Source organism: Heteronotia binoei, chromosome 11, assembly GCF_032191835.1.
Source record: "Heteronotia binoei isolate CCM8104 ecotype False Entrance Well chromosome 11, APGP_CSIRO_Hbin_v1, whole genome shotgun sequence".
Taxonomy (NCBI): Eukaryota; Metazoa; Chordata; class Lepidosauria; order Squamata; family Gekkonidae; genus Heteronotia; species Heteronotia binoei.
This window is the reverse complement of record NC_083233.1, coordinates 50,712,453-50,731,018: the sequence shown is the minus strand read 5'-3', so window position 1 is coordinate 50,731,018 and position 18,566 is coordinate 50,712,453. Positions and strand designations below refer to the sequence as shown.

The following is an 18,566-nucleotide window of genomic DNA, read 5'->3' as shown; positions in this document are numbered from 1 at the left end:
AACAGCAATGACAGATGTCTCCTGGGAGGAAAAAGGACAAGACAAACAAAGACATATGTACAAGCACATTACTACCTCAAGAGTGCATAACCTAACCATGTTCTGCAGCTCCATCCTCTCTCCCCCCCCCATATCTCCATTCTTCCCTTTTATTTTATGTTCCCCTATCCCCTCTTTCCCATTCCTCATCCATATCCTGCCTGTACATTGTCCCTTCCCAGTGAAAATAACTTTGTATACTCTTGTTTATTGTGAACAGGACAAAAAAAATACACATTAAGAAATATTGGTCAAAACAAAACAAATGCTTCCTCCTCCAGTTGTGATCCCAGTTTTGTAACTTACACACTTGCTCTGCATGTACACAAACATACACATATCAAAAAGACGTCAATTTTACTCTTCCTCCAATGTTTCAAGCTTTCTATCCATCTTGTAAAAACATTTTCTATGTGGCCTTTACTAATACATACGTTATTTTATTTTTTAAAAAATGTAAAAATCTTCAATATTGCTTTTGGAACAGAAGTGTATTGTGTGATTACAGTGTTATACTAGGCATTGGGAGAACTAGGTTTGAATCCCCAAACTGCCATGGAAGCTTGCTGGGTGACCTTTGGCCGGTCAGATGATCTCAGACTAATTTACCTTAAAGGGTTATTGTGAGGATGAAATTAAGAATTGGAAAATAATATAAGCTGCTTTGGGTCTTGGACAGAAAGGTGAGGTAAAATTGAAGTAAATAAATAGATATTGGAGATGCTAGCTAATAGGGAATAGTCAACTTCAGACTAATGATTGTCTTCTCATACAACAGCTCTCCAGAATCTTAGTCTTTCATTTTGCCTACTATCTCATTCTTTTAAGCTAGAGATGCCAGGGATTGAATCTGGAACTTCAAGCACGCCAAGCAGATACTTTACCACTGAGCTACAGCCCTTCCCCAACTAGCGGGAGAGGGAGAGTGGCATTTGAATGTCCCATCTTGGGACATCTTGGATCAACCCTGCCTATTTCATCAACCCACATCCCTAAAGAAAATATGACTTACCTTTCTTGGAGAGTCCATTAAGCTTCTTACCAAGTCATAACCTCCTCTTGCCATTCTCAGGTCACCTTCAATGCCTGCAAGATGACCAGACCTACTTTGGCTTTTGCTTGTCTCCTCCAGCTCTCTTTTCTCTGTCCTTTTCTCATCTTTTACCCAATCTTTCCTCCCCCTTACTTTTCTCCCTCCTTCTCCCTCTGCGTACTTTGTGAACTGCTGCTGCAATGCCGAAGTCCAAAGTTCAGTAACTTGCCTAAGCACACAGATAAATATGAACCTTGGAGAATTTGCATTGCTCCAATGTAAACAGATAGGTGAGGGTCTCTTTATCAGTTCTGACTCAGGACAGTTGTGGGGGGTCTGAAGCAGCTAATTTTTGTGTCTTGGATTTGGGGTGTGTGTGTGTAAAGGCGGGATCCACTGACCATTGGCTCTGCGACTTTGTAATCATGGTGTAGCAAAAAAAAAAAAAAGGAGGCTGCAGCAGAGACGGTACAGCTTGCATACCAGGAGAAAAAGAAAGGAGGGAAAAGACCATGGTCTCAAAACTGACTCATCTTCAGGTGGAACTGTTGGGAGCACTGCTGGAATCAGGGCTCAGCAAGGAGACTCTTATTAAAGCCCTGAGTGAGGCAGACCCCTACAACGAGAGCCAACAGCTCACCAACACAGCCCAGACAGACAAACAGGAAACCTGTGCAGAAATCCCAGTTCTTACCAATGGAATGGGGGAGTCTAGGATGTCTGAAGAGGAAACATCTGATGATGGAGAAGACTTCACTCCTCCAATAATTAAGGAACTTGAAAATTTGAACCCAGAGGAGGCTGCACACCAAAAAGCGGTGGTGGAGAGATTATTACAGTAAGGACATCTCCAGCTTTTTATTTTCTTCTCTGCTTTCTGTCTGGTCTCAGCACTTCATCTAAACTCTTGGGTTTCGCAGCTGATCTAAGAGTTTCAGATGGTATTAGTAGCACCTAACTTGCAGTATACCATGTCTCTTTACTATTATTTTAAAATAATAATGATAGCCCTGTCTGGCAAATTACATATCAGGTCTATGCTAGACGGTCTAATTCAGAAAATAAATGTTTCTTTAAAGTGGAGAACTCTAAAACTCTCTCTGCAAACATCTCCCTCTTTTGGCTGCCATTACAAAAACATAGAGGGAATGGGTGTGGGAGAGAAGCCACATAGAACCAAGAAGCTTTTTGAGCTATCTTCACATAGATTACAAAATCACTGAACACAATAAAGGACCCACACACATCACATCAAAAATAAAATTTTGACTGAAAAGGAAACCAACAAAATTCATTGCAGGTCTAAGCAGTTTCACCGTTCAAGGGGCTATAGAAACACACAACCTTTGCCCACCATCTTGAATAACTCTTAAGCTATCCTGCTGTTACCGCCAAGAGATATGCATTAAAGACCTCATGGCTAACTATCTCGGTATTTTGATCCCTAGAAATTCATGCAAACTTCACAGCATAAGTTTTATTGGCTCTTCTTTTTTTTAACCATTCTTTCATATATTTGGAAGTGACAGACAGATCCAGCTTGATTTTTTAAACTTTAGCTTGGCATTATTGTAACTCTCTCAGATTAATCAATGGTTGTGGATTAAAACCTTCCTGTTAGGTTTCCTGAATACTTCGGTACTGAACCCTTTGATCATTAGCAAACATCTGTGATTTCAGCCAGGGCTTGGGGAGAACGCGGTGGACCAGAGTTCTGGAACCTCTTCGTGGAAACAAAATACTAACAAAAATGTTTAAAAGTTCATGAGGGGTACCCATGCGTTTCTTCTTCATTTCCCTCTTGAGCGTTACAGCACTTCTTTCTCCAGGGGAAAAAAAAACCCTGTTGCTTTTACTGTCTCAGAAGTCATTATTATTATAGAATTTAATATACAATATTGTGTTTTCTTTCTTCTCCCATTCCATGGTTTATTTGCCATAATGCATTTAAACATTAGCGCCCAATACAAGCCAGATTTTACATTTCCATCTTCTTTCAAATCTATAGTATCGATGGGTTGCTGTATAACTAGGTGAGAATTCACATGGGGTTTCAGTTCTCTGAAAGGAGAGAAACTTGAGCATAAGAAAAATCCTGGGGATGAGGCTAAAGGTTACGTATAGTGCAATCCTAATCAGAGTTATAATCTGCTAAACCCACTGACCAAAATGGGTATAACTGTGCTAAAATGGGACTGTTAGTCTGGTACCCAACAATAACCAGTTTGATGTTTCCTGGAAGCTTGCAAATACGTCATGGAGGCAACAGCCTTGCTTGGGGAGCAAAGGAAAAACAGGTCAGTGATCATTATGTGTTAATATTGGGGACAATGAAATGTTCTATACTCATTGTAATGCCCCAAAATTAAACTTCAACCAAACATAACAACTATCAATCCATATTCAACAATCAGTCATCAGGGAAGCAAGGTCCTCTTTAATATAATCCCTTCTCCAAATAACAATGACCATGAACTAAAAGTAAACTAAACTAAATGAAATGAAACAAAAGTCTGGGAGTGGAACAGGCAGCTACTGCTAGCCTGATGCTGCTATCTTCATCCATTAATAAATCTCATATTCCACTATCTAGATACTGTACGATACCTTCCAGCAACATAAATCAGCTGTGCTGGTTCAAGCTTCAGAGCCAGGTCACAACAGAGGATGCATTAGAAGCAACTCTTACCTGAAGAAGGAGAGAGCCTTTAACTTTCCATCAGGTCTTTTCTACTTTAATTGCCTCCTTTTTGACCTCTTCTCCCACAAATCATCTTATTTTCCTCTTTTCTCTCTTTTAATATTCATCTTCAAAATTTCTTTCTTGTATCAACATTCTTCATCTTGATGCAATCTCATCGCCTCATCTTCCAGTCAGCATCTCCCCAACTCTGTGTTCAGCTCCTGGGGTCAGTTTGAGTTCTATAGCCTCAGGACCTGTCTAGTTACTAATTATCCAGTGGCTTTATTATTTCTCTTTTACCTTATAAATTTATATTTGAAAAGGCTCCGATAAGCTTTTTGATCATTAACTTCTGACAATTTATCAGGTCTCCATTCTCAGAGAGAAGCCACAAGAGTCAAGAAAACACCTAATTAAGATTTTCTTTCTTGAAATGGATTTGGATGGAAAAGGAAACAGGAGAGAGGGGGAAGATGGGTTTAGGAAAAGGGACGTGGGTGGGTGCATTCACACTAGCCTCTCATTCTGCTTTAAACGTGGAAGTGAGTCTTAGCTTGGATGGGGTTGCATGTTTCCATTTCCACCATGCACAGAAAAAGCATATTAACTAATCCTGGAAGATGCATAACAGCAATACTAAGTGTATAATAATTTGTGAGAGATCAAAGTGATTCAAATACAATCATTTCAAAAACCCTGTGAGATAGGTCAGTATTATTATCCCCATATGGGCGGGGGGGGGGGGAGGATTTACTGAATAACTGGCACAATATGAGATCTGAACCAGATATTAACCAGCTCACAACTCACTCTCTTTAGCCACTACAACAGCCTAGATTTAAATTTTTTATTTCTTATTTTTTTCCCCTGACTGCTCTGCACTAATGTGAAAAAACAGGAGTCCATCGGAACCTTAAAACTGACAACAGTGATTCCAGTATGAGCTTTCATGTGGTAGCTGAGCTCTTTAATGCACAGGCAGAAAATATGTCCCTGTAAGAGCACATCTTTAAGAGCTACATGTTCAAAAGACACGACGTTATGCTATCAGAGGGGTCAGTCTAATCCAGTCTTCCCATGCTATCCACAAGGACACTGCACATTATTATTTTTTTCAACTGAAAGCTTCAAACAGATCATTTGTATGTTTTTCTTTCTAACAGACACCCTGGAGTATAGGGACTATGATGGTTTCCACATGGGGGAAGCTTATATAGTTTCCCTGTTGCTCTTGTGATTTCCAATACAGCGCAGCAATGATGGGGCTTCCATATGGGAGGTTTCCCTGCAGTTTCTTGGCCCCAGAGTCACCTCAGTTGGTTTTAAAAACCAGCAGTTACTGTATCATTATGGTAATGGGATGTTATAACCAGACCTCGGATTCAGTGGGAGCTCACTGGAGCACAGCTCCTGAACCTTTCTGAGAGTTCCACTCCCTCCTTCTGAGAGTTCCACCTCCTTGTCCATTGAATAATATGTGCAGCTGCATAACAATCCCTAGATGAGCTCCACCACCTATTTTTCAACAAATTGACCCCTGGTTATAACAATCCATATGATACTCAGGATTCCCAGCTTTCTTTCTTTCTTTCTTTTTCAAAGTAAACCTCTATCCCATTTTGTTGCATTTATAAATGGAAAGGCATATCTCTGCCAATATAGGGGTTAGAGACCTTTTTTTTTAAGTGAGGAACTCACAAAAGTTGGTACATAGGACATTATAACATATTGATATAACAATATTCAACAGCCAATTTCAAAACAACAATCTCCGCTCCCTAGGTGGTGGTGGGAGGAAATGGCTGTTACAGGGACAGGGGAAATGGCTGCTATGTGGGTGGGGAAAATTTGAAACTTCCCACCCACATACTAGCCATCCAGGCTTTGCTGTGATCTTTTTCAAAATTTTGCAGCAAAGTAGATTTGCGATTGATTGGAGAAAAACCAGGAAAATCAAAAGAGGAGCATGAATTAAAAAACAAACTAACAAATCAATCCATATTTCCCAACAGCATCAAATCCAGGGCTAACAGCTTATATCAAAATGCAAACCCCCACCACTGTGATCTTAAGAATCAGTTACACTGGAGAATAGTATCATAGGCTCATATCTTTGGCAGTTTTTAATAATAACAATAACAGTAATAATAATGCCCTTTATTGAAGATTTATATAGTTTGGCAGAGACATATCAGATGTTTCATGGGTCTTAGAATTGACACAGTCCAACAGAAAGTTATTGTGGACAAGACCCACTGAAATAAACAGAAGAAGACAGAAGAATTCTCATCTCCCTTCTCATTTTTTGTCCTTCTTGACACCTCCTAATGCACTGCTTTTTGCTTCCCCTCACAGTATCACTACCTTTGGACTACAACCAGGAGCTTTTGTATTTAGGATTGCCAGGTCTGACTCAAGAAATATCTGGGGTCTTTGGGGGTGGAGCCAGGAGCAAGGATGTGACAAGCACGATTGAACTCCAAAGCGAGTTCTGGCGATCACATTTAGAGGGACCGCATGCCTTTTAAATGCCTTCGGTTCATTGGAAATAATGAAGGGCAGGGGCACCTTCTTCTGGGACTCATAGAATAGGACCCCCTGGTCCAATCTTTTCTAAACTTGGGGATTGTCTTGAGGAGAGGAATCAGATGTTATGCTGAAGATTTGTTGCCTCTACCTCAAAAACTACCCCTCTAGAGCCCCAGATACCCATAGATCAATTATCCATTATACCCTATGGGAATTGGTCTCAAGGGTATAATGGAGTGCCCAGCAGACATTTCCCTCTGCTGCCGCCGCCACCCCCCCTGCTTTCTGATAACCCTGAAGTGGGGGGAGGGCCTCCAAACTGGGGGATCCCCTGCCCCCACCTGGCAGCCCTACACAGCTAACCATATTGTACCCCACAGACAGGAACAGAACAGACATGTGCTCTTGTCCATACCATTAGCTCACTCAGCCTGCAGAAACAGTTTGGACTTTGGCCTAGAAAGTCTACTGATAATGGTGAACATGTCGAAGTAGGCTTTGCGGCTGAGAAGCTCCTCTCCTCACTTGTTCCCCTGAAGAATGCTAGCACTTTGCCCTGCAAAGGAAAGGAAAACTAGTCTCAGCTGGGTGTAGTGAAGCAGTGCCAGTGCCATTCTCTTCACTGCAAGGACCAGGATGTAACAATCAAACTCTTGCTTATTAGGAGGTTATTGAGAAAGGAGTGAAGACAGCATTTCATTGGTGAGGGGCGTAAAACTAACCTGGTGTGGCATTAAAGCACTGTCACAAGTGCAACTGAATTTAATCTCCAATGAGAGAGGGGGATGAACATGTCCCCTGTTAATGATGCTAATCCAAGTGGTTTTCAAATGGCGTTCCTCCAAAATTTATTACAGGGTTACCAGAAGATCAGTAATAGTGAATGAAAATTCCTTGTCTATTTCAGGTCTTCTGTGTAATGTGCTTCCACAAGGGAGCATTGGGTATGTTAAGGGGTGAAGTGCAGGGTTTAATAAATAGAGAGGGACAATATCAAAAGTTTTGCTTTTTTTTTTAAATAACAGGAACTCTGAAATCCACTGTGAAATAAAAAGCAGCCATTTACTATACACGCCTTTTCCAATCATTTTTGTGTGTGTGTAATTTCTAGATATGGGGAATTAAAATAGATTGTTTAACATCAGCAATGAAAAACCTTTCAGCATTAACATTGTTATTCCCTGAAGGAAATGTCCAGCATTTTCTATCAAGAGTAGACAGGATTTCAAGAGAGAAATTAAAGTTACAAATTAATTTATTCTGGAAGCAGGTTCAGGGAGGGAGGGAGGAAGCAAGGAGGAAAATTTTACAACTGAAATGCCCCAGCTGTTTTACTCATCATTGCATTTTGAAATTGAATTGCAACATCACTTCTATTTCTTCAGTGGGCAGAGAGGCCAGCCTGAGCCAAACAGGGCCAAATTCAACAGAGTCAAATGCTGCTGGGGGCAATTCTTACCTTTCTTCCTTTCTGTCCCTTCCAGGTCCCATTTATTCAATTAAATTAACAACAGATATAGCTTCGAGGATCAAAGATCAGGAGTAGCGGTAGTTGTGGTCCTAAGTTTCCAGGTCCAGCTTTGGTCCAATGCAGGAATTCCAAATAAGTGTTAAAAGGGATTAAAGATCCTTTCTGTACTAAGAAAGTGACTTTAAGCAGTACCATCTTGCCCAGTGAGAGAAAGGAAATGGTGGCGGAAAGGGAGTGTAGAGAATGAAAACAAAAGAGGACATTTAGGCAAAAAAAGAGAGAGAGATCGTTACTGATGGAAGACTGAGAAGGACCCCACCCCAATGTTGCCTTCCCAGTTCTCAGGATTTGGCTTTCTTTTAATGCTAACAACTTGATATTTACTTTCCATTTAAATTTGAGATGCTGCTATAAATTATCAACCAGGCTCTTGTTCCCTTTGAGTTTATAACTAACTACCTGGGTTACTTATTGTTCAGGTAACAAAAGGGAGGTGAGAAAGACCTTAAAAAGCAACCTCAGAGCATAGCAAAGAGAGCTTGAAAACTGATGTCCCTGAAAACCATCCAAGATAATTGCTTAGGGGAGCTATTGACAGTAGATTGAGGACAGGGATGGGTGGGAGGGTGCTGCTAGTTTAGGTGATTCTTCACTCAGGTAGCAAAGAATTGGTTTTAGGCTTCAGCATAAGCTTAAACTCCCAGACTTCACAAACCTTAAGTACGAAATATAAAATCAGCATACAATTTGTAGCATTTGGATTCACATTTCAATTATATTATCTGCTAGGGGTATGCAAAAACACTTTTCTTTCCACTAAAATATTTTGTTTCAGTGCTCCATTTTAAAATTAATAGTTTCCTCTCTCTCTTTTGGGTTGATCCAGGTGGGTAGCTGTGCTGGTCTGAACCATTAAGATCAACAAATCCTGAGTAAAACTTTGTTGGTCTTAAGGCACTATTGGATTCTAACTTTGTCTCTTTTGGGTTGTTCCCTTTTTCTTACTGCAAAGGCTGGAGTTCATGCCAGGGCGATTTCCTCAACCCAGCCAGGATAATGCAACCTGCCAGATCTCTGTATATATTGGAATATTTATTAATTTTTATGGTTTTATCTGTTTTATCTGTTTTAAAGTTATTCCCTTACATGTTTAAATATTGTTTAATTTATGTTGGATCTAATGCTGGAAGCCGCCCTGAGCCACTTGTGGGAAGGGCGGAATATAAATTCTAAATAAATAAATAAATAAATAAATAAAGGTCTGGCAGTGTACTGAGAATCTCTCACACTAAACTTCTCTTCCTCCCTTGGTGTCTTGGATGCCCTTCTTGAAGCATTCCAGGTTTGGTACCTAATGCTAGGCACTTGAGACTACATTTCCAGACTGCACTCAGATGTTTCACACACACACACACACACACACAAATATCAAGGCACCAGGGGAGATGAGGGAAGAAAGAGATTCTTGATCAACCCCAGAGAGGGCAACAGGTATGTGTGTGCAGGTGGAAAACCTGGATCAGTTACACTATTTCTTCTTCCTCTGAACTCTGTGCCATGTGTATTATAACAAATATATTCTAATAGATGGCAGTTGTCAAATTAATACTTGGTTATAACAACATTGACAAACTGTCTGTATTTTGTTATTTGATTAGTCAGTAGTATTTAAATGAAAACCCTTGCCTGTTTCCTTTCCTTCATATTGCCACATGACTTCTTCAGATTGGAGCTGATCCAAACTACTGCACTACCTGATCTTGAATCTGCTGTAATATTCCAAGGAACTCTGAAGCACACATTCAGAGTGAGCGCATGGCTGTTTCAGGGTCATCACCTAAAATATGACCACCCCAAATAGCTTTGTTATGGGTTAGGATGTCTGTTAAGATACAGGGACTCATTTGCAAGCTGGTCACCCTCCTATATCCACCAGGCAGTTGTATCAGGTTGATGCAAGGCTCTCAAGGTCCAAGAGCATTCGGTTCACTAACCTGCAACTATTACACAGACAGAAGGTCTCAGTGGAGCCACACTGTAAAGTCTGACACCAGTGCAGTGTAATGTCGTCCCCTTATAGATCTGGTTGTATGTAGCGGAGTTACCTCTACAATCTAAGAACAAGGATACAATCAGGCTTAAATTATTTCACTAGGTCCCCATCTCCCTCTGTACTCTTCATTAGAGGAGGACAATATCAGCTGCCTCCACCATCTGTTGCCCAAGCATATTCTCCTTTCTGCATTCCATGGAACAGCTTCCAACTATCAGGCCATCTGCCTGGAGAAACAGGGTTCTTTTATTCTCCCCTTCTGACCCCGCCTCCTTGAGCCTCAGTTCCTTCCTTCCTGAGCAATTGGATCTACCAAAGTCAGCTTTGCCCCCCTCCTTGCCTCTCAAAGCTAGGTGTACATCCAGTTATTCCCAGGCCCTGGCTGGGGTGTTTGTGATTGCTGCTGCTGCTTTGCCCTTTCAGAGTCTTGAGAAGCCAACTGGTAGAGTCTGAAACATTATTGCCTGCATGTTCAGCAGGACAAGCATGCAGGGTGACATAACTCATGAAGCCTTCACACTCTGAAATTTCTCATATTGCAGAATAGTCTTTTGCCCCCTAAAAGAAAGCTGGGTGCTCCGACCTGTATAGCCCAGGCAAGCCCAATCTTGTCAGATCTTGGAAGCTAAACAGGGCAGACTCTGGGAAGTACTTGAGAGACTTCCAAAGGAATACCAGGATAGGGAGACAGAGGCAGATGATTAGCAAGGTACCTCTCTGAAAAACATCCAGGCCCCAGTAGGGGTTGCTGGAGGTCACCATGGCTTTGGGGCAGGCAAATGCTCAAACACAAATTAAACAAATCCTTTTTTTTTTTTTTTTTAGGAGAAGGCTGGGCATAGCCACTTATATGCTTGTATGGGGCTGGTTTCAGTGTAGCAAAGTCAGACATCTGCTTCGGCCCCTATTTAAGGCTCACCAGATTCACATTGCAGAGAGCATTCCAGGTGGTCCAAATCAGCACATCTTACCTGTTCCAGGTTATGAGAGCTCTCAGGGCTGGATTAACAATTAGGCCAAGTAGGCACTGGCCTTTGGGCCCCCATGCCTTTAAGGGCCCCTGGCCAGCTCCCCCCTCCATTTCCCCCCCCCCCCCCCCTGCTTGCAGCCCTCCCAGCCTGCACGCATAGCCAGCAACTGAGCCACTCTTTGCCTGACTTGCCTGGTGCAGATGCTGCTGGTGTTGTCGCCAAGTATGCCCCTCTCTGCATCTCCCTCGCAACCAGTGTTCCCTCTAAACTGAGTTAGTGTGAGCTAGCTCACAGGTTTTTAGCCTCCAGCTCACACATTTTTGTCTCAGCTCAGGAAGGATGGCCCTAGAGCAAACTAATTTGTGCAGTAGCTCACAACTTTAATTCCAGTAGCTCATGAAGTAGAATTTTTGCTCACAAGACTTCACAGTTTAGAGGGAGTATTGCCTGCAACTTAGTAAAAGGGGCCAGCAGGCTAAAGCAGGGGCCATGGGTGGTGGGGTGGGCACTCAGACTCTGAGATAATTTGTAAGCCCCCCCCCCAAGATTTCAACTGCCTAGGGGCCTCCACAGGGTTTGATCCGGCACTGGGAGCTCTCGTGAGCTAGCACCGCCTTTGTATTCTGCATTACTTAATCCAAACTGAGACCCACCCCTGGATGTTATGTTGATGGGTTAGAGGCCCACTGTCACCCATAAATGTGCATTGAGATGGTGGGAAAGGCCTGTCTTTTGATCTTGTATGTCAAGGGTAAAACAGAGCATCTTGAATATACAATACTATAGGGACCTTGAGTAACCCCAAGAAGAAGGCCATTCTCACTAAGAACAGAGGTTAAAACATGTTTCAAAAGACTACATTATGATCATATATTCCAGTAGTTTAAAAAGAACAGCACTTCAAGTCTACAGTTTAATCCAGGAAGGCCTTTTAAAATCAACAAGATAATGGAAAGTGGAACCTAGTAGAGCTGGTTAGCAACTATGGAAACCCCCAGCTGCATGAGTAAGAGAGATAAAGGTGTTTGAGCAGAGCTAGCAGGTGTGGACTTTGCTCTCTTTAATGGCTATCTTTGAAGACCTTGGAGTTGTTGCCCAACCCTCCCAGCACAACACTTTGCTTCAATTCCTTCCATCCCCCATGTTCAAGCCCATCAATGTTTAGCTACTGCTGTGCTGGAAACTACTTTTAATTAAACAACAAAACAAAACTTGCTACCTCAGTAAGTGAAACAGATGGGTGGATTTAAGAGAGAATTAGAGCAAGAAACCCAAATGTCCCATCAGTTGCTTGGGCATTCCACAAAAAAGAGGCATGCTGCTAAAGTTACCTAGAAGCTAGATGTTCTGCAACAAACACACACACACATACAGAAATTCAATAAATTGCAAAGAGGGAAAAAATTGCAAACCTTAAGGTCAGAGTTATGGTTATCACAGTTAGAAGAGTTATATTTAATCTTTGGCCACAATAGTCTAAAGCTCTTGCCACATAAACCTCGTCTAAATGCTGAGAATATTACAAGCTGGAGACTTGCAAGGACTGGCAGGGAGCATCTAACTTCCCCCTCCCTCACCATTTCCTCTTCTTCCTTCCTTGGCAGCCCCCATAGTCCCTCCCATTTCTGTTTTTTTCTCACCTTCTCATTTACCAGTCAATCTACCTTTATCTGCCCTGTCTTCAGCTTCCTTCTCTCTGGGAAACTCTGTCCAAGTTGTGTGGTACTGAATGGGCTGAGCCCAGTTGTGCAGTGGGAAACCTTCAAGATCTTGCTGGGAGTACCTTCCCTCTCCACTGTATTCCCTCAACACACTTATTCCTCCTTCCTATCTTCTGGTAGCTCCTCATCCTCACCTTTCCCTGCATCCTTATATCCTTCCTATCCACCCACCTATATCTTCTCTGGGGCCCCTTTGGCTATATTTATGATTTATTTACTTAATTTATATTCCACCTTTCTCCACAATGGGGATTCAAAGCAGTTTACATTATTCTCTTCTCCATTTTATCTTTACAATGATCTTGCGATGTAGGTTAGGTGGAGAGTGGATGACTACCCCAAAGTCTACTAGTAAGCTTCCACAGCAGAGTGGGACTATGACCCTGGTCTCTCAGATCCTAGTTTGAAACTCTAACCACAAACCTATTATAATATAGTGGGTTCTATGCATGGCAGAGTCTTGGAGTAAGTGATAACAAGCTCTTTAATATGAATCACATAGTAAAAGGTCACAGTACAAGACTGGTGTTGAGGCCCGTGGTTCTGTGCGAGCCTGCGCCTCCCCCACCCCCACTTTGGCAGTGGGCCAATGGCATGCGCCTGGGCAGAATCACCATGGCAAAGAGTTCTCTCTTGCTCGTCAGGCCCCTCTTCCCTCTCCCAGCGTGGTGTTCCATCTCCCCTTTGGAAGCCAACGAGCGGCGCCGTAGATCCGCCCACACCCAAGTGCCCGCCTATCACGTATGTCTGGCTTGGGCTGCCCATCCCCTGTGTCGAACCCCCAGGGGGCCCAGACTGCCTGTGCCACCTCTTGCAGGTCAGGCGTGCGGTTCGGGTGCATATGATCAAGGAGGGTTGTCAGTCACCGGCCCATGAGAAACTCTGCTGGGTTGCGGCCGGTGACTGTATTGGGGGTGGAATGTTGTGCTAGGAGGCACTCGGCAAGGCGTGCTTCCCACTCCCCATATATGATGCTGCGGAGCGTTTCCTACGTAGCCCACACCATTCTTTCCGCTTGGCCGTTTGTTGCTGGGTGAAAGGGGACTGACCTTATACATTTTATTAAATTCCGGCCACAAAAATCCTGAAACTTGGACAAGGTGAAGGCCATCCCATTATCAGATACCAGGGTGTATGGGAGGCCATGTATGGTGAATACCCTGCGTAGCGCCCCTAATGCTGCCCTAGAAGAGGTGGAGGCCACTGGCACTACCTCTAACCATTTGGAGTAGGAGTCCACAATAAGGAAGAATATACGCCCCTGGAAGGGCCCAGCGAAGTCGAGGTACAGGTGGGACCAGAGGTTGCAAGTGGACTCCCACTGTTGGGCCAGGGCATGGGGCAGCACCGGACAGGTCTCCTGGCATGGCCGACATCGGGCCACCCAGGATTCAATGGTGTCATCAATTCCTGGCTACCATATATAGCTGCGGGCCAGCACCTTCATGTGTACAATCCCCAGATGGGTTTCGTGCAGCGCTGTTAGGACTTACTGCCACAGTACCGGGGGCACCACCACCCTACTTCCCCACAATAGGAGCCCTTTATGCACAGACAGTTCGTCCCGGCAGGATGCAAATGCAGAGAATTCCGAGCCCACCCATCCTTCTGGTCACCCCCTCCACACCCAGTCCAGAACTTGGGAGAGAGTTTTGTCCTTGGAAAAACAGTGGGCAATATCCTTCGCGTGCACCGGGCAGTCTGGAAGGGCTTCCAGTGACATGATCTGGAACGCTGGGGCCGGGTCTGGGTCCATGGAGAGCATCAGCGTGACCCATCGCTTTCCCAGGGCAGTACTTAAGGTCATACAGATAACCTGCCAGGAAGATGGACCACCTCAGCACCCATGGTGCAAACATCCGGGGCAAACATGCCCAGCAGGGGCTTGTGGCCCATCAAGATAGTGAAGGGCAGGCCGTACAGGTAACTATGGAATTTTTTTACCCCTGCCATGATAGCTAGGCCCTCTTTGTCTATCTGAGCATAGTTTTGCTCCGGTTTTTGTAAGGTCTTTGAATAATAGGCTCCCGGGACCTCGCAACCATCCGGCAGCCTGTGGGCCAGCACAGCACCGACCCCGTAAGGCAAAGCGAGCATGACGGGTAGCCGCTCGTCGAAGTGTGCCAGCAAGCTATCTGAAGTCAAAATGTCGTTTACTGCCTGGAAAGCGGCAGCTTGCCAACGACCCCAAACCCATGATGCCCTTTTGTCTAGCATTCTGTGTAAGGGCTCTGCTACTGCCGCCTTGTGGGGAAGGAAGGCATGGTAGAAATTGAGAATTATCAAGAACGATTGTAATTCAGCCTTGTTGGTGGGAGCCGGCGCATCACAAATGGCCTTTATTTTGTCCTGGGCCAGATGAATGCCGCTCGCTTCCACCTTATACCCCAGAATATCTATGGTGGGCACCCCCAATACACATTTTTCCCGTTTTACCTTTAACCCTGCCCCCTTGAAATGCTGTAACACCGTTTGGAGGCGGTCGCCGAATTCGTCTTTGGCGGCTGCCCCAATCAGCACATCGTCGAAGAATGGCTGGACCCCAGGGATGCCTTTAAGAAGGGAGTCCATCAAATTCTGAAACAGTCCCGGAGCCATGCTGACCCTGAACTGAAAGCATCTAACTCTGAAGGCCGCCCGGTGCGTTACGATAGTTTGCACTTCTGCTGTGGCTGTGTCCACAGGGAGCTGTTGGTACACCTGTGCCCAATCCAGTTTCTCAAAATTTTTTGCTCCTGCTAAGGATTCTAACACGTGGCTCACCACCGGGATGGTGTATGCGTGGCCTTGTAGCACCTTATTAATTGTACATTTATAGTCAGCACAGATGCGTAAGCTGTTATTGGTTTTGATCGGGGTTATTATGGGAGTCTCCCACTTTGCATTAGCGACTGGTTCCAGAACCCCCTGGGCCATGAGGTGGTCCAGCTTCTTTTCGAACTTGGGCCTCAGAGCTAGTGGCACGCGCCTAGCCTTCAACCGTATGAGTTGCATGTTGGGGTCCAATTGTAATGATACGGGGGCCCTGGTGTATGTCCCCAGAGTTTCGTAGAAAACAGCGGGGAACTCTTCGCACACCCTTTGAAAATCTCTTTGAACGGGGGTGTACTGGATCCTTGTCACTTGGATGCCCAGGGCCTGGAACCAGGACCGACCTAGAGGCTGCACAGATCACCCTCCACCACGATGGGGGAGCTTGCCCTTGAACTTTCCGTATCTGATATAGACCAGACTCACTCCCAGGACTGCAACCTCCCGCTTCTGAAAATCCTGGATTATGAATGAAGTTGGTTGTAACTGGACTTCCCCCCAGGGCACATCTCCTTGAACGTGCGGGCTGAAATGACCGTCTGACCCGCCCCGGAGTCTACCTCCATTTTGCAGGGGTTGCCTTCTATGAACACAGTCATGTACTATTTATCCGAGGAGGGAAGAGATACCTAGATCCCCAAAGTGGTGAGTGCCTGGATGTCGTCTGCGAGCACAATCTCGTGGCGACGGCTATTCTGTTGGCAAGGAAATTTCCCTTGGTGCAGCGCCGCCGACCGGCACACCCGGGCTATGTGCCCAGTCTTCCCACATATATGACAGGTCGCACTCCTGAACTTGCAAATGCGCCACTTGTGTGGCTCCCCACAGCTGGCGCAGGTCTTGGGGGTGGTAGATTCTGTTGCTCGTGGGCTAGGCTTTTGTTGAGTCGCTGGATGCAGCTTGAGGGCGTCGTCACCGTCTGAGTAGTCTGATTCTGTGGCTGGTCGCAGCTGGTGAGTGCAGGTGTCCGGGCGGCGGGCCTTCTCTTTGTGCGCATCCTCGGCAGTGGTGGCTATTTGTAGGGCCTTCTTCAAGGTCGGCTTTGATTCCGTCGCAATTTGCCGACATACCTTCCCATCCCTGAGGCTGTGAGTGAACTTTACAAGCAGGGTCTCTTCCAATTGTGTGCCGTACTCCGCCTTCCTGCCCAAGTCTTGCAGGCGGGCTAGGAAGGTCGCGGCGGTCTCGTTCGGCTCCTGGAAGCTGTCAAGGAACTGTAACTTCCGGGTGAGGAGAGTAGGCTTCGGGACGAAATGGCCGGTCAGCGCCATTTATATGTCAGGCCGAACTTATATACATCTCTGGGTTCCCGCGCAAGCACGTTATTGGGTCATTCAAACCAGTGGGGGCTTGTGATTGGTTCTGGGCTGTGAGGGTTTGAATCCTATAGCCCTTTGTTCCCAAGTCCCCGACCTCAGTCCATATGGCTCCAATGAGCCAGGCGGAAACACCACAGTCTGCCCTTGAGTCCACATACATAACACCCATACTAAACTTTCATGTGCTGGGTGCTGTTGAACAGTAGCAACCAGCTAGTCCTGGATAAGTCATGCAAGTTGTATGATATCAAGTCACCTGGCAGTTACTGTTAGGCTTGGCCTTGATGAGTCCCCCCTCAAAGGCCAAAACAGCCATGGAAAGGGCCCTGCCCCCTGCCTTTTATGGACAGAAGGCTGGAAGGCTAGGAATATGTCATGGTTGCCTAATTACATTAATTTCTTAAGCTACAGGCACTCCTTTTATAAGTTGGGGGTATAAAAACCTTATTATTTATTAAATTTCAATTTTTTCTGCAACCCAGGGACTTTTATTAGGTTTATAGAAGTATCTGTCTTGTCTATCCATGGCCCCAGTATATGGATTTAAGTATCCACAGAATCTATGTACCTAATTCCTGTTTCTGAATAGGACTTGAACCCAAGACTCCAGCAGAAGACAGAGCTGTTGTCTACTTTCTGCTGCTTTTTAGTCCCATCACTGGAAGTGGACAGAGGATGCTATTGCAACCATTAGTTCAGCAGGAAATAAATTACATAAGATGTCAACAAAATTCTAGCTAGCTCTATCAAACTGTAGCTTTTTATTTGGTCTCCTCAGTTGGAACAACTTATTACTTAAGCACAGAGCTGCTTATCCTCAATGTGGTTGGCTTTGTCCTGTTACAAGGTTAATTAGCACACTCCTCTCCCAAGTAATTATTTGAGTGACAAGTGTGTGAGACCACCCAGACCACATCAGTCAGAAACCCAGCATGTCTAGAAATCTGTGACTAAACTCTGCCTTGGACAACATTTCAAAAGCCTACTGAGAAATAACAACAAAAAGGTCAAGTCCTTCAGGCAGTTAGCAAGAAGAAAACATACAGGTGTGGCAGGACTTAAGCCAACAGCAAGTTCTATGCCTAAGGATCCCCCCTGAACAGGGCGATTTATCTGATGTGAAATCTGATCAGTCTGGCAGCGAGATATGACATTTGATACTGAAAGAGGCACTGACCGGACTTGTAATCTTGTTACACACTTTGGGCTCTACCCCTCTGAGTAGGGAATCCCCAGTTACCAGTACATGCCTCTTCCTATATTGGGAAGCAGAAGCACAAGTCTTCTCGTCCACAGCATCCTGAGAAACTTCCTTCAAGCTTTGTGGAGGCTGGGGAAGTAGCCCTTGTTCCAGTGGTTCAGAATTAGTATCTATGGGGAGATATTGGAACTGATTGCTTAGCAGCAGAGGCTCAGAATGTCTCCTTATTTTTCTGCTTCTGCAGGTTACGTTTTCCCACGCATTCTCCTCTTCGTTGGGTTCACCTTGATTCACTGAGATATCTTTACCTCTTCCTCCTGCTGTTCTCTCAAGAGCACTAGTGAGGAGCTACTAACTTTCCTACAGGGCCCCCAGGCTAAGAGCCCTTTAGCTCTTGCCCTCCAGTTCATGCCTTTGGTGAGGAGGAACCTTGCAATTTAAAGGCTCAGAGCCCTCCACCTCTGATTCAACAGCCAGAGCAACAATAAAGGACGGGGCCAGCAAACAGGCCCTTCTTTCTCAGCAACAAATCATACAAAATGTAACGTACTCGAAGCGGAGACGAGAGTAGGGCAACATGGTTTATTAGGAGCACGTTGCAAGAGAGGGAACACGCGGGCCGGGTCCCGCTTATGTACAATCCCGGGTACAGCCTACTGGGTTGGTTGGGCCAATCCAGCCCCGTTGAACTTCCCGCCACAGCTGGAGATAGGCGGGGACAGTTGCCCCCCCCGT

The 18,566-nt window shown here is 44.9% G+C and overlaps 1 protein-coding gene across 2 annotated transcripts in view; it reads left to right on the top strand.

The window, feature by feature from the left end:
- The first annotated feature begins 612 nt into the window (after positions 1–612).
- The window catches only part of HNF1A (HNF1 homeobox A), a 48,013-nt gene continuing 30,059 nt past the window's right edge, over positions 613–18,566 (top strand). For both annotated transcript variants that reach the window (XM_060249037.1, XM_060249036.1), the window contains exon 1: positions 613–1,910. In XM_060249037.1, coding sequence (XP_060105020.1) covers positions 1,585–1,910 — 326 coding nt within the window. In that variant the 5' untranslated portion in view covers positions 613–1,584. The remainder of the gene's footprint in view (positions 1,911–18,566) is intronic.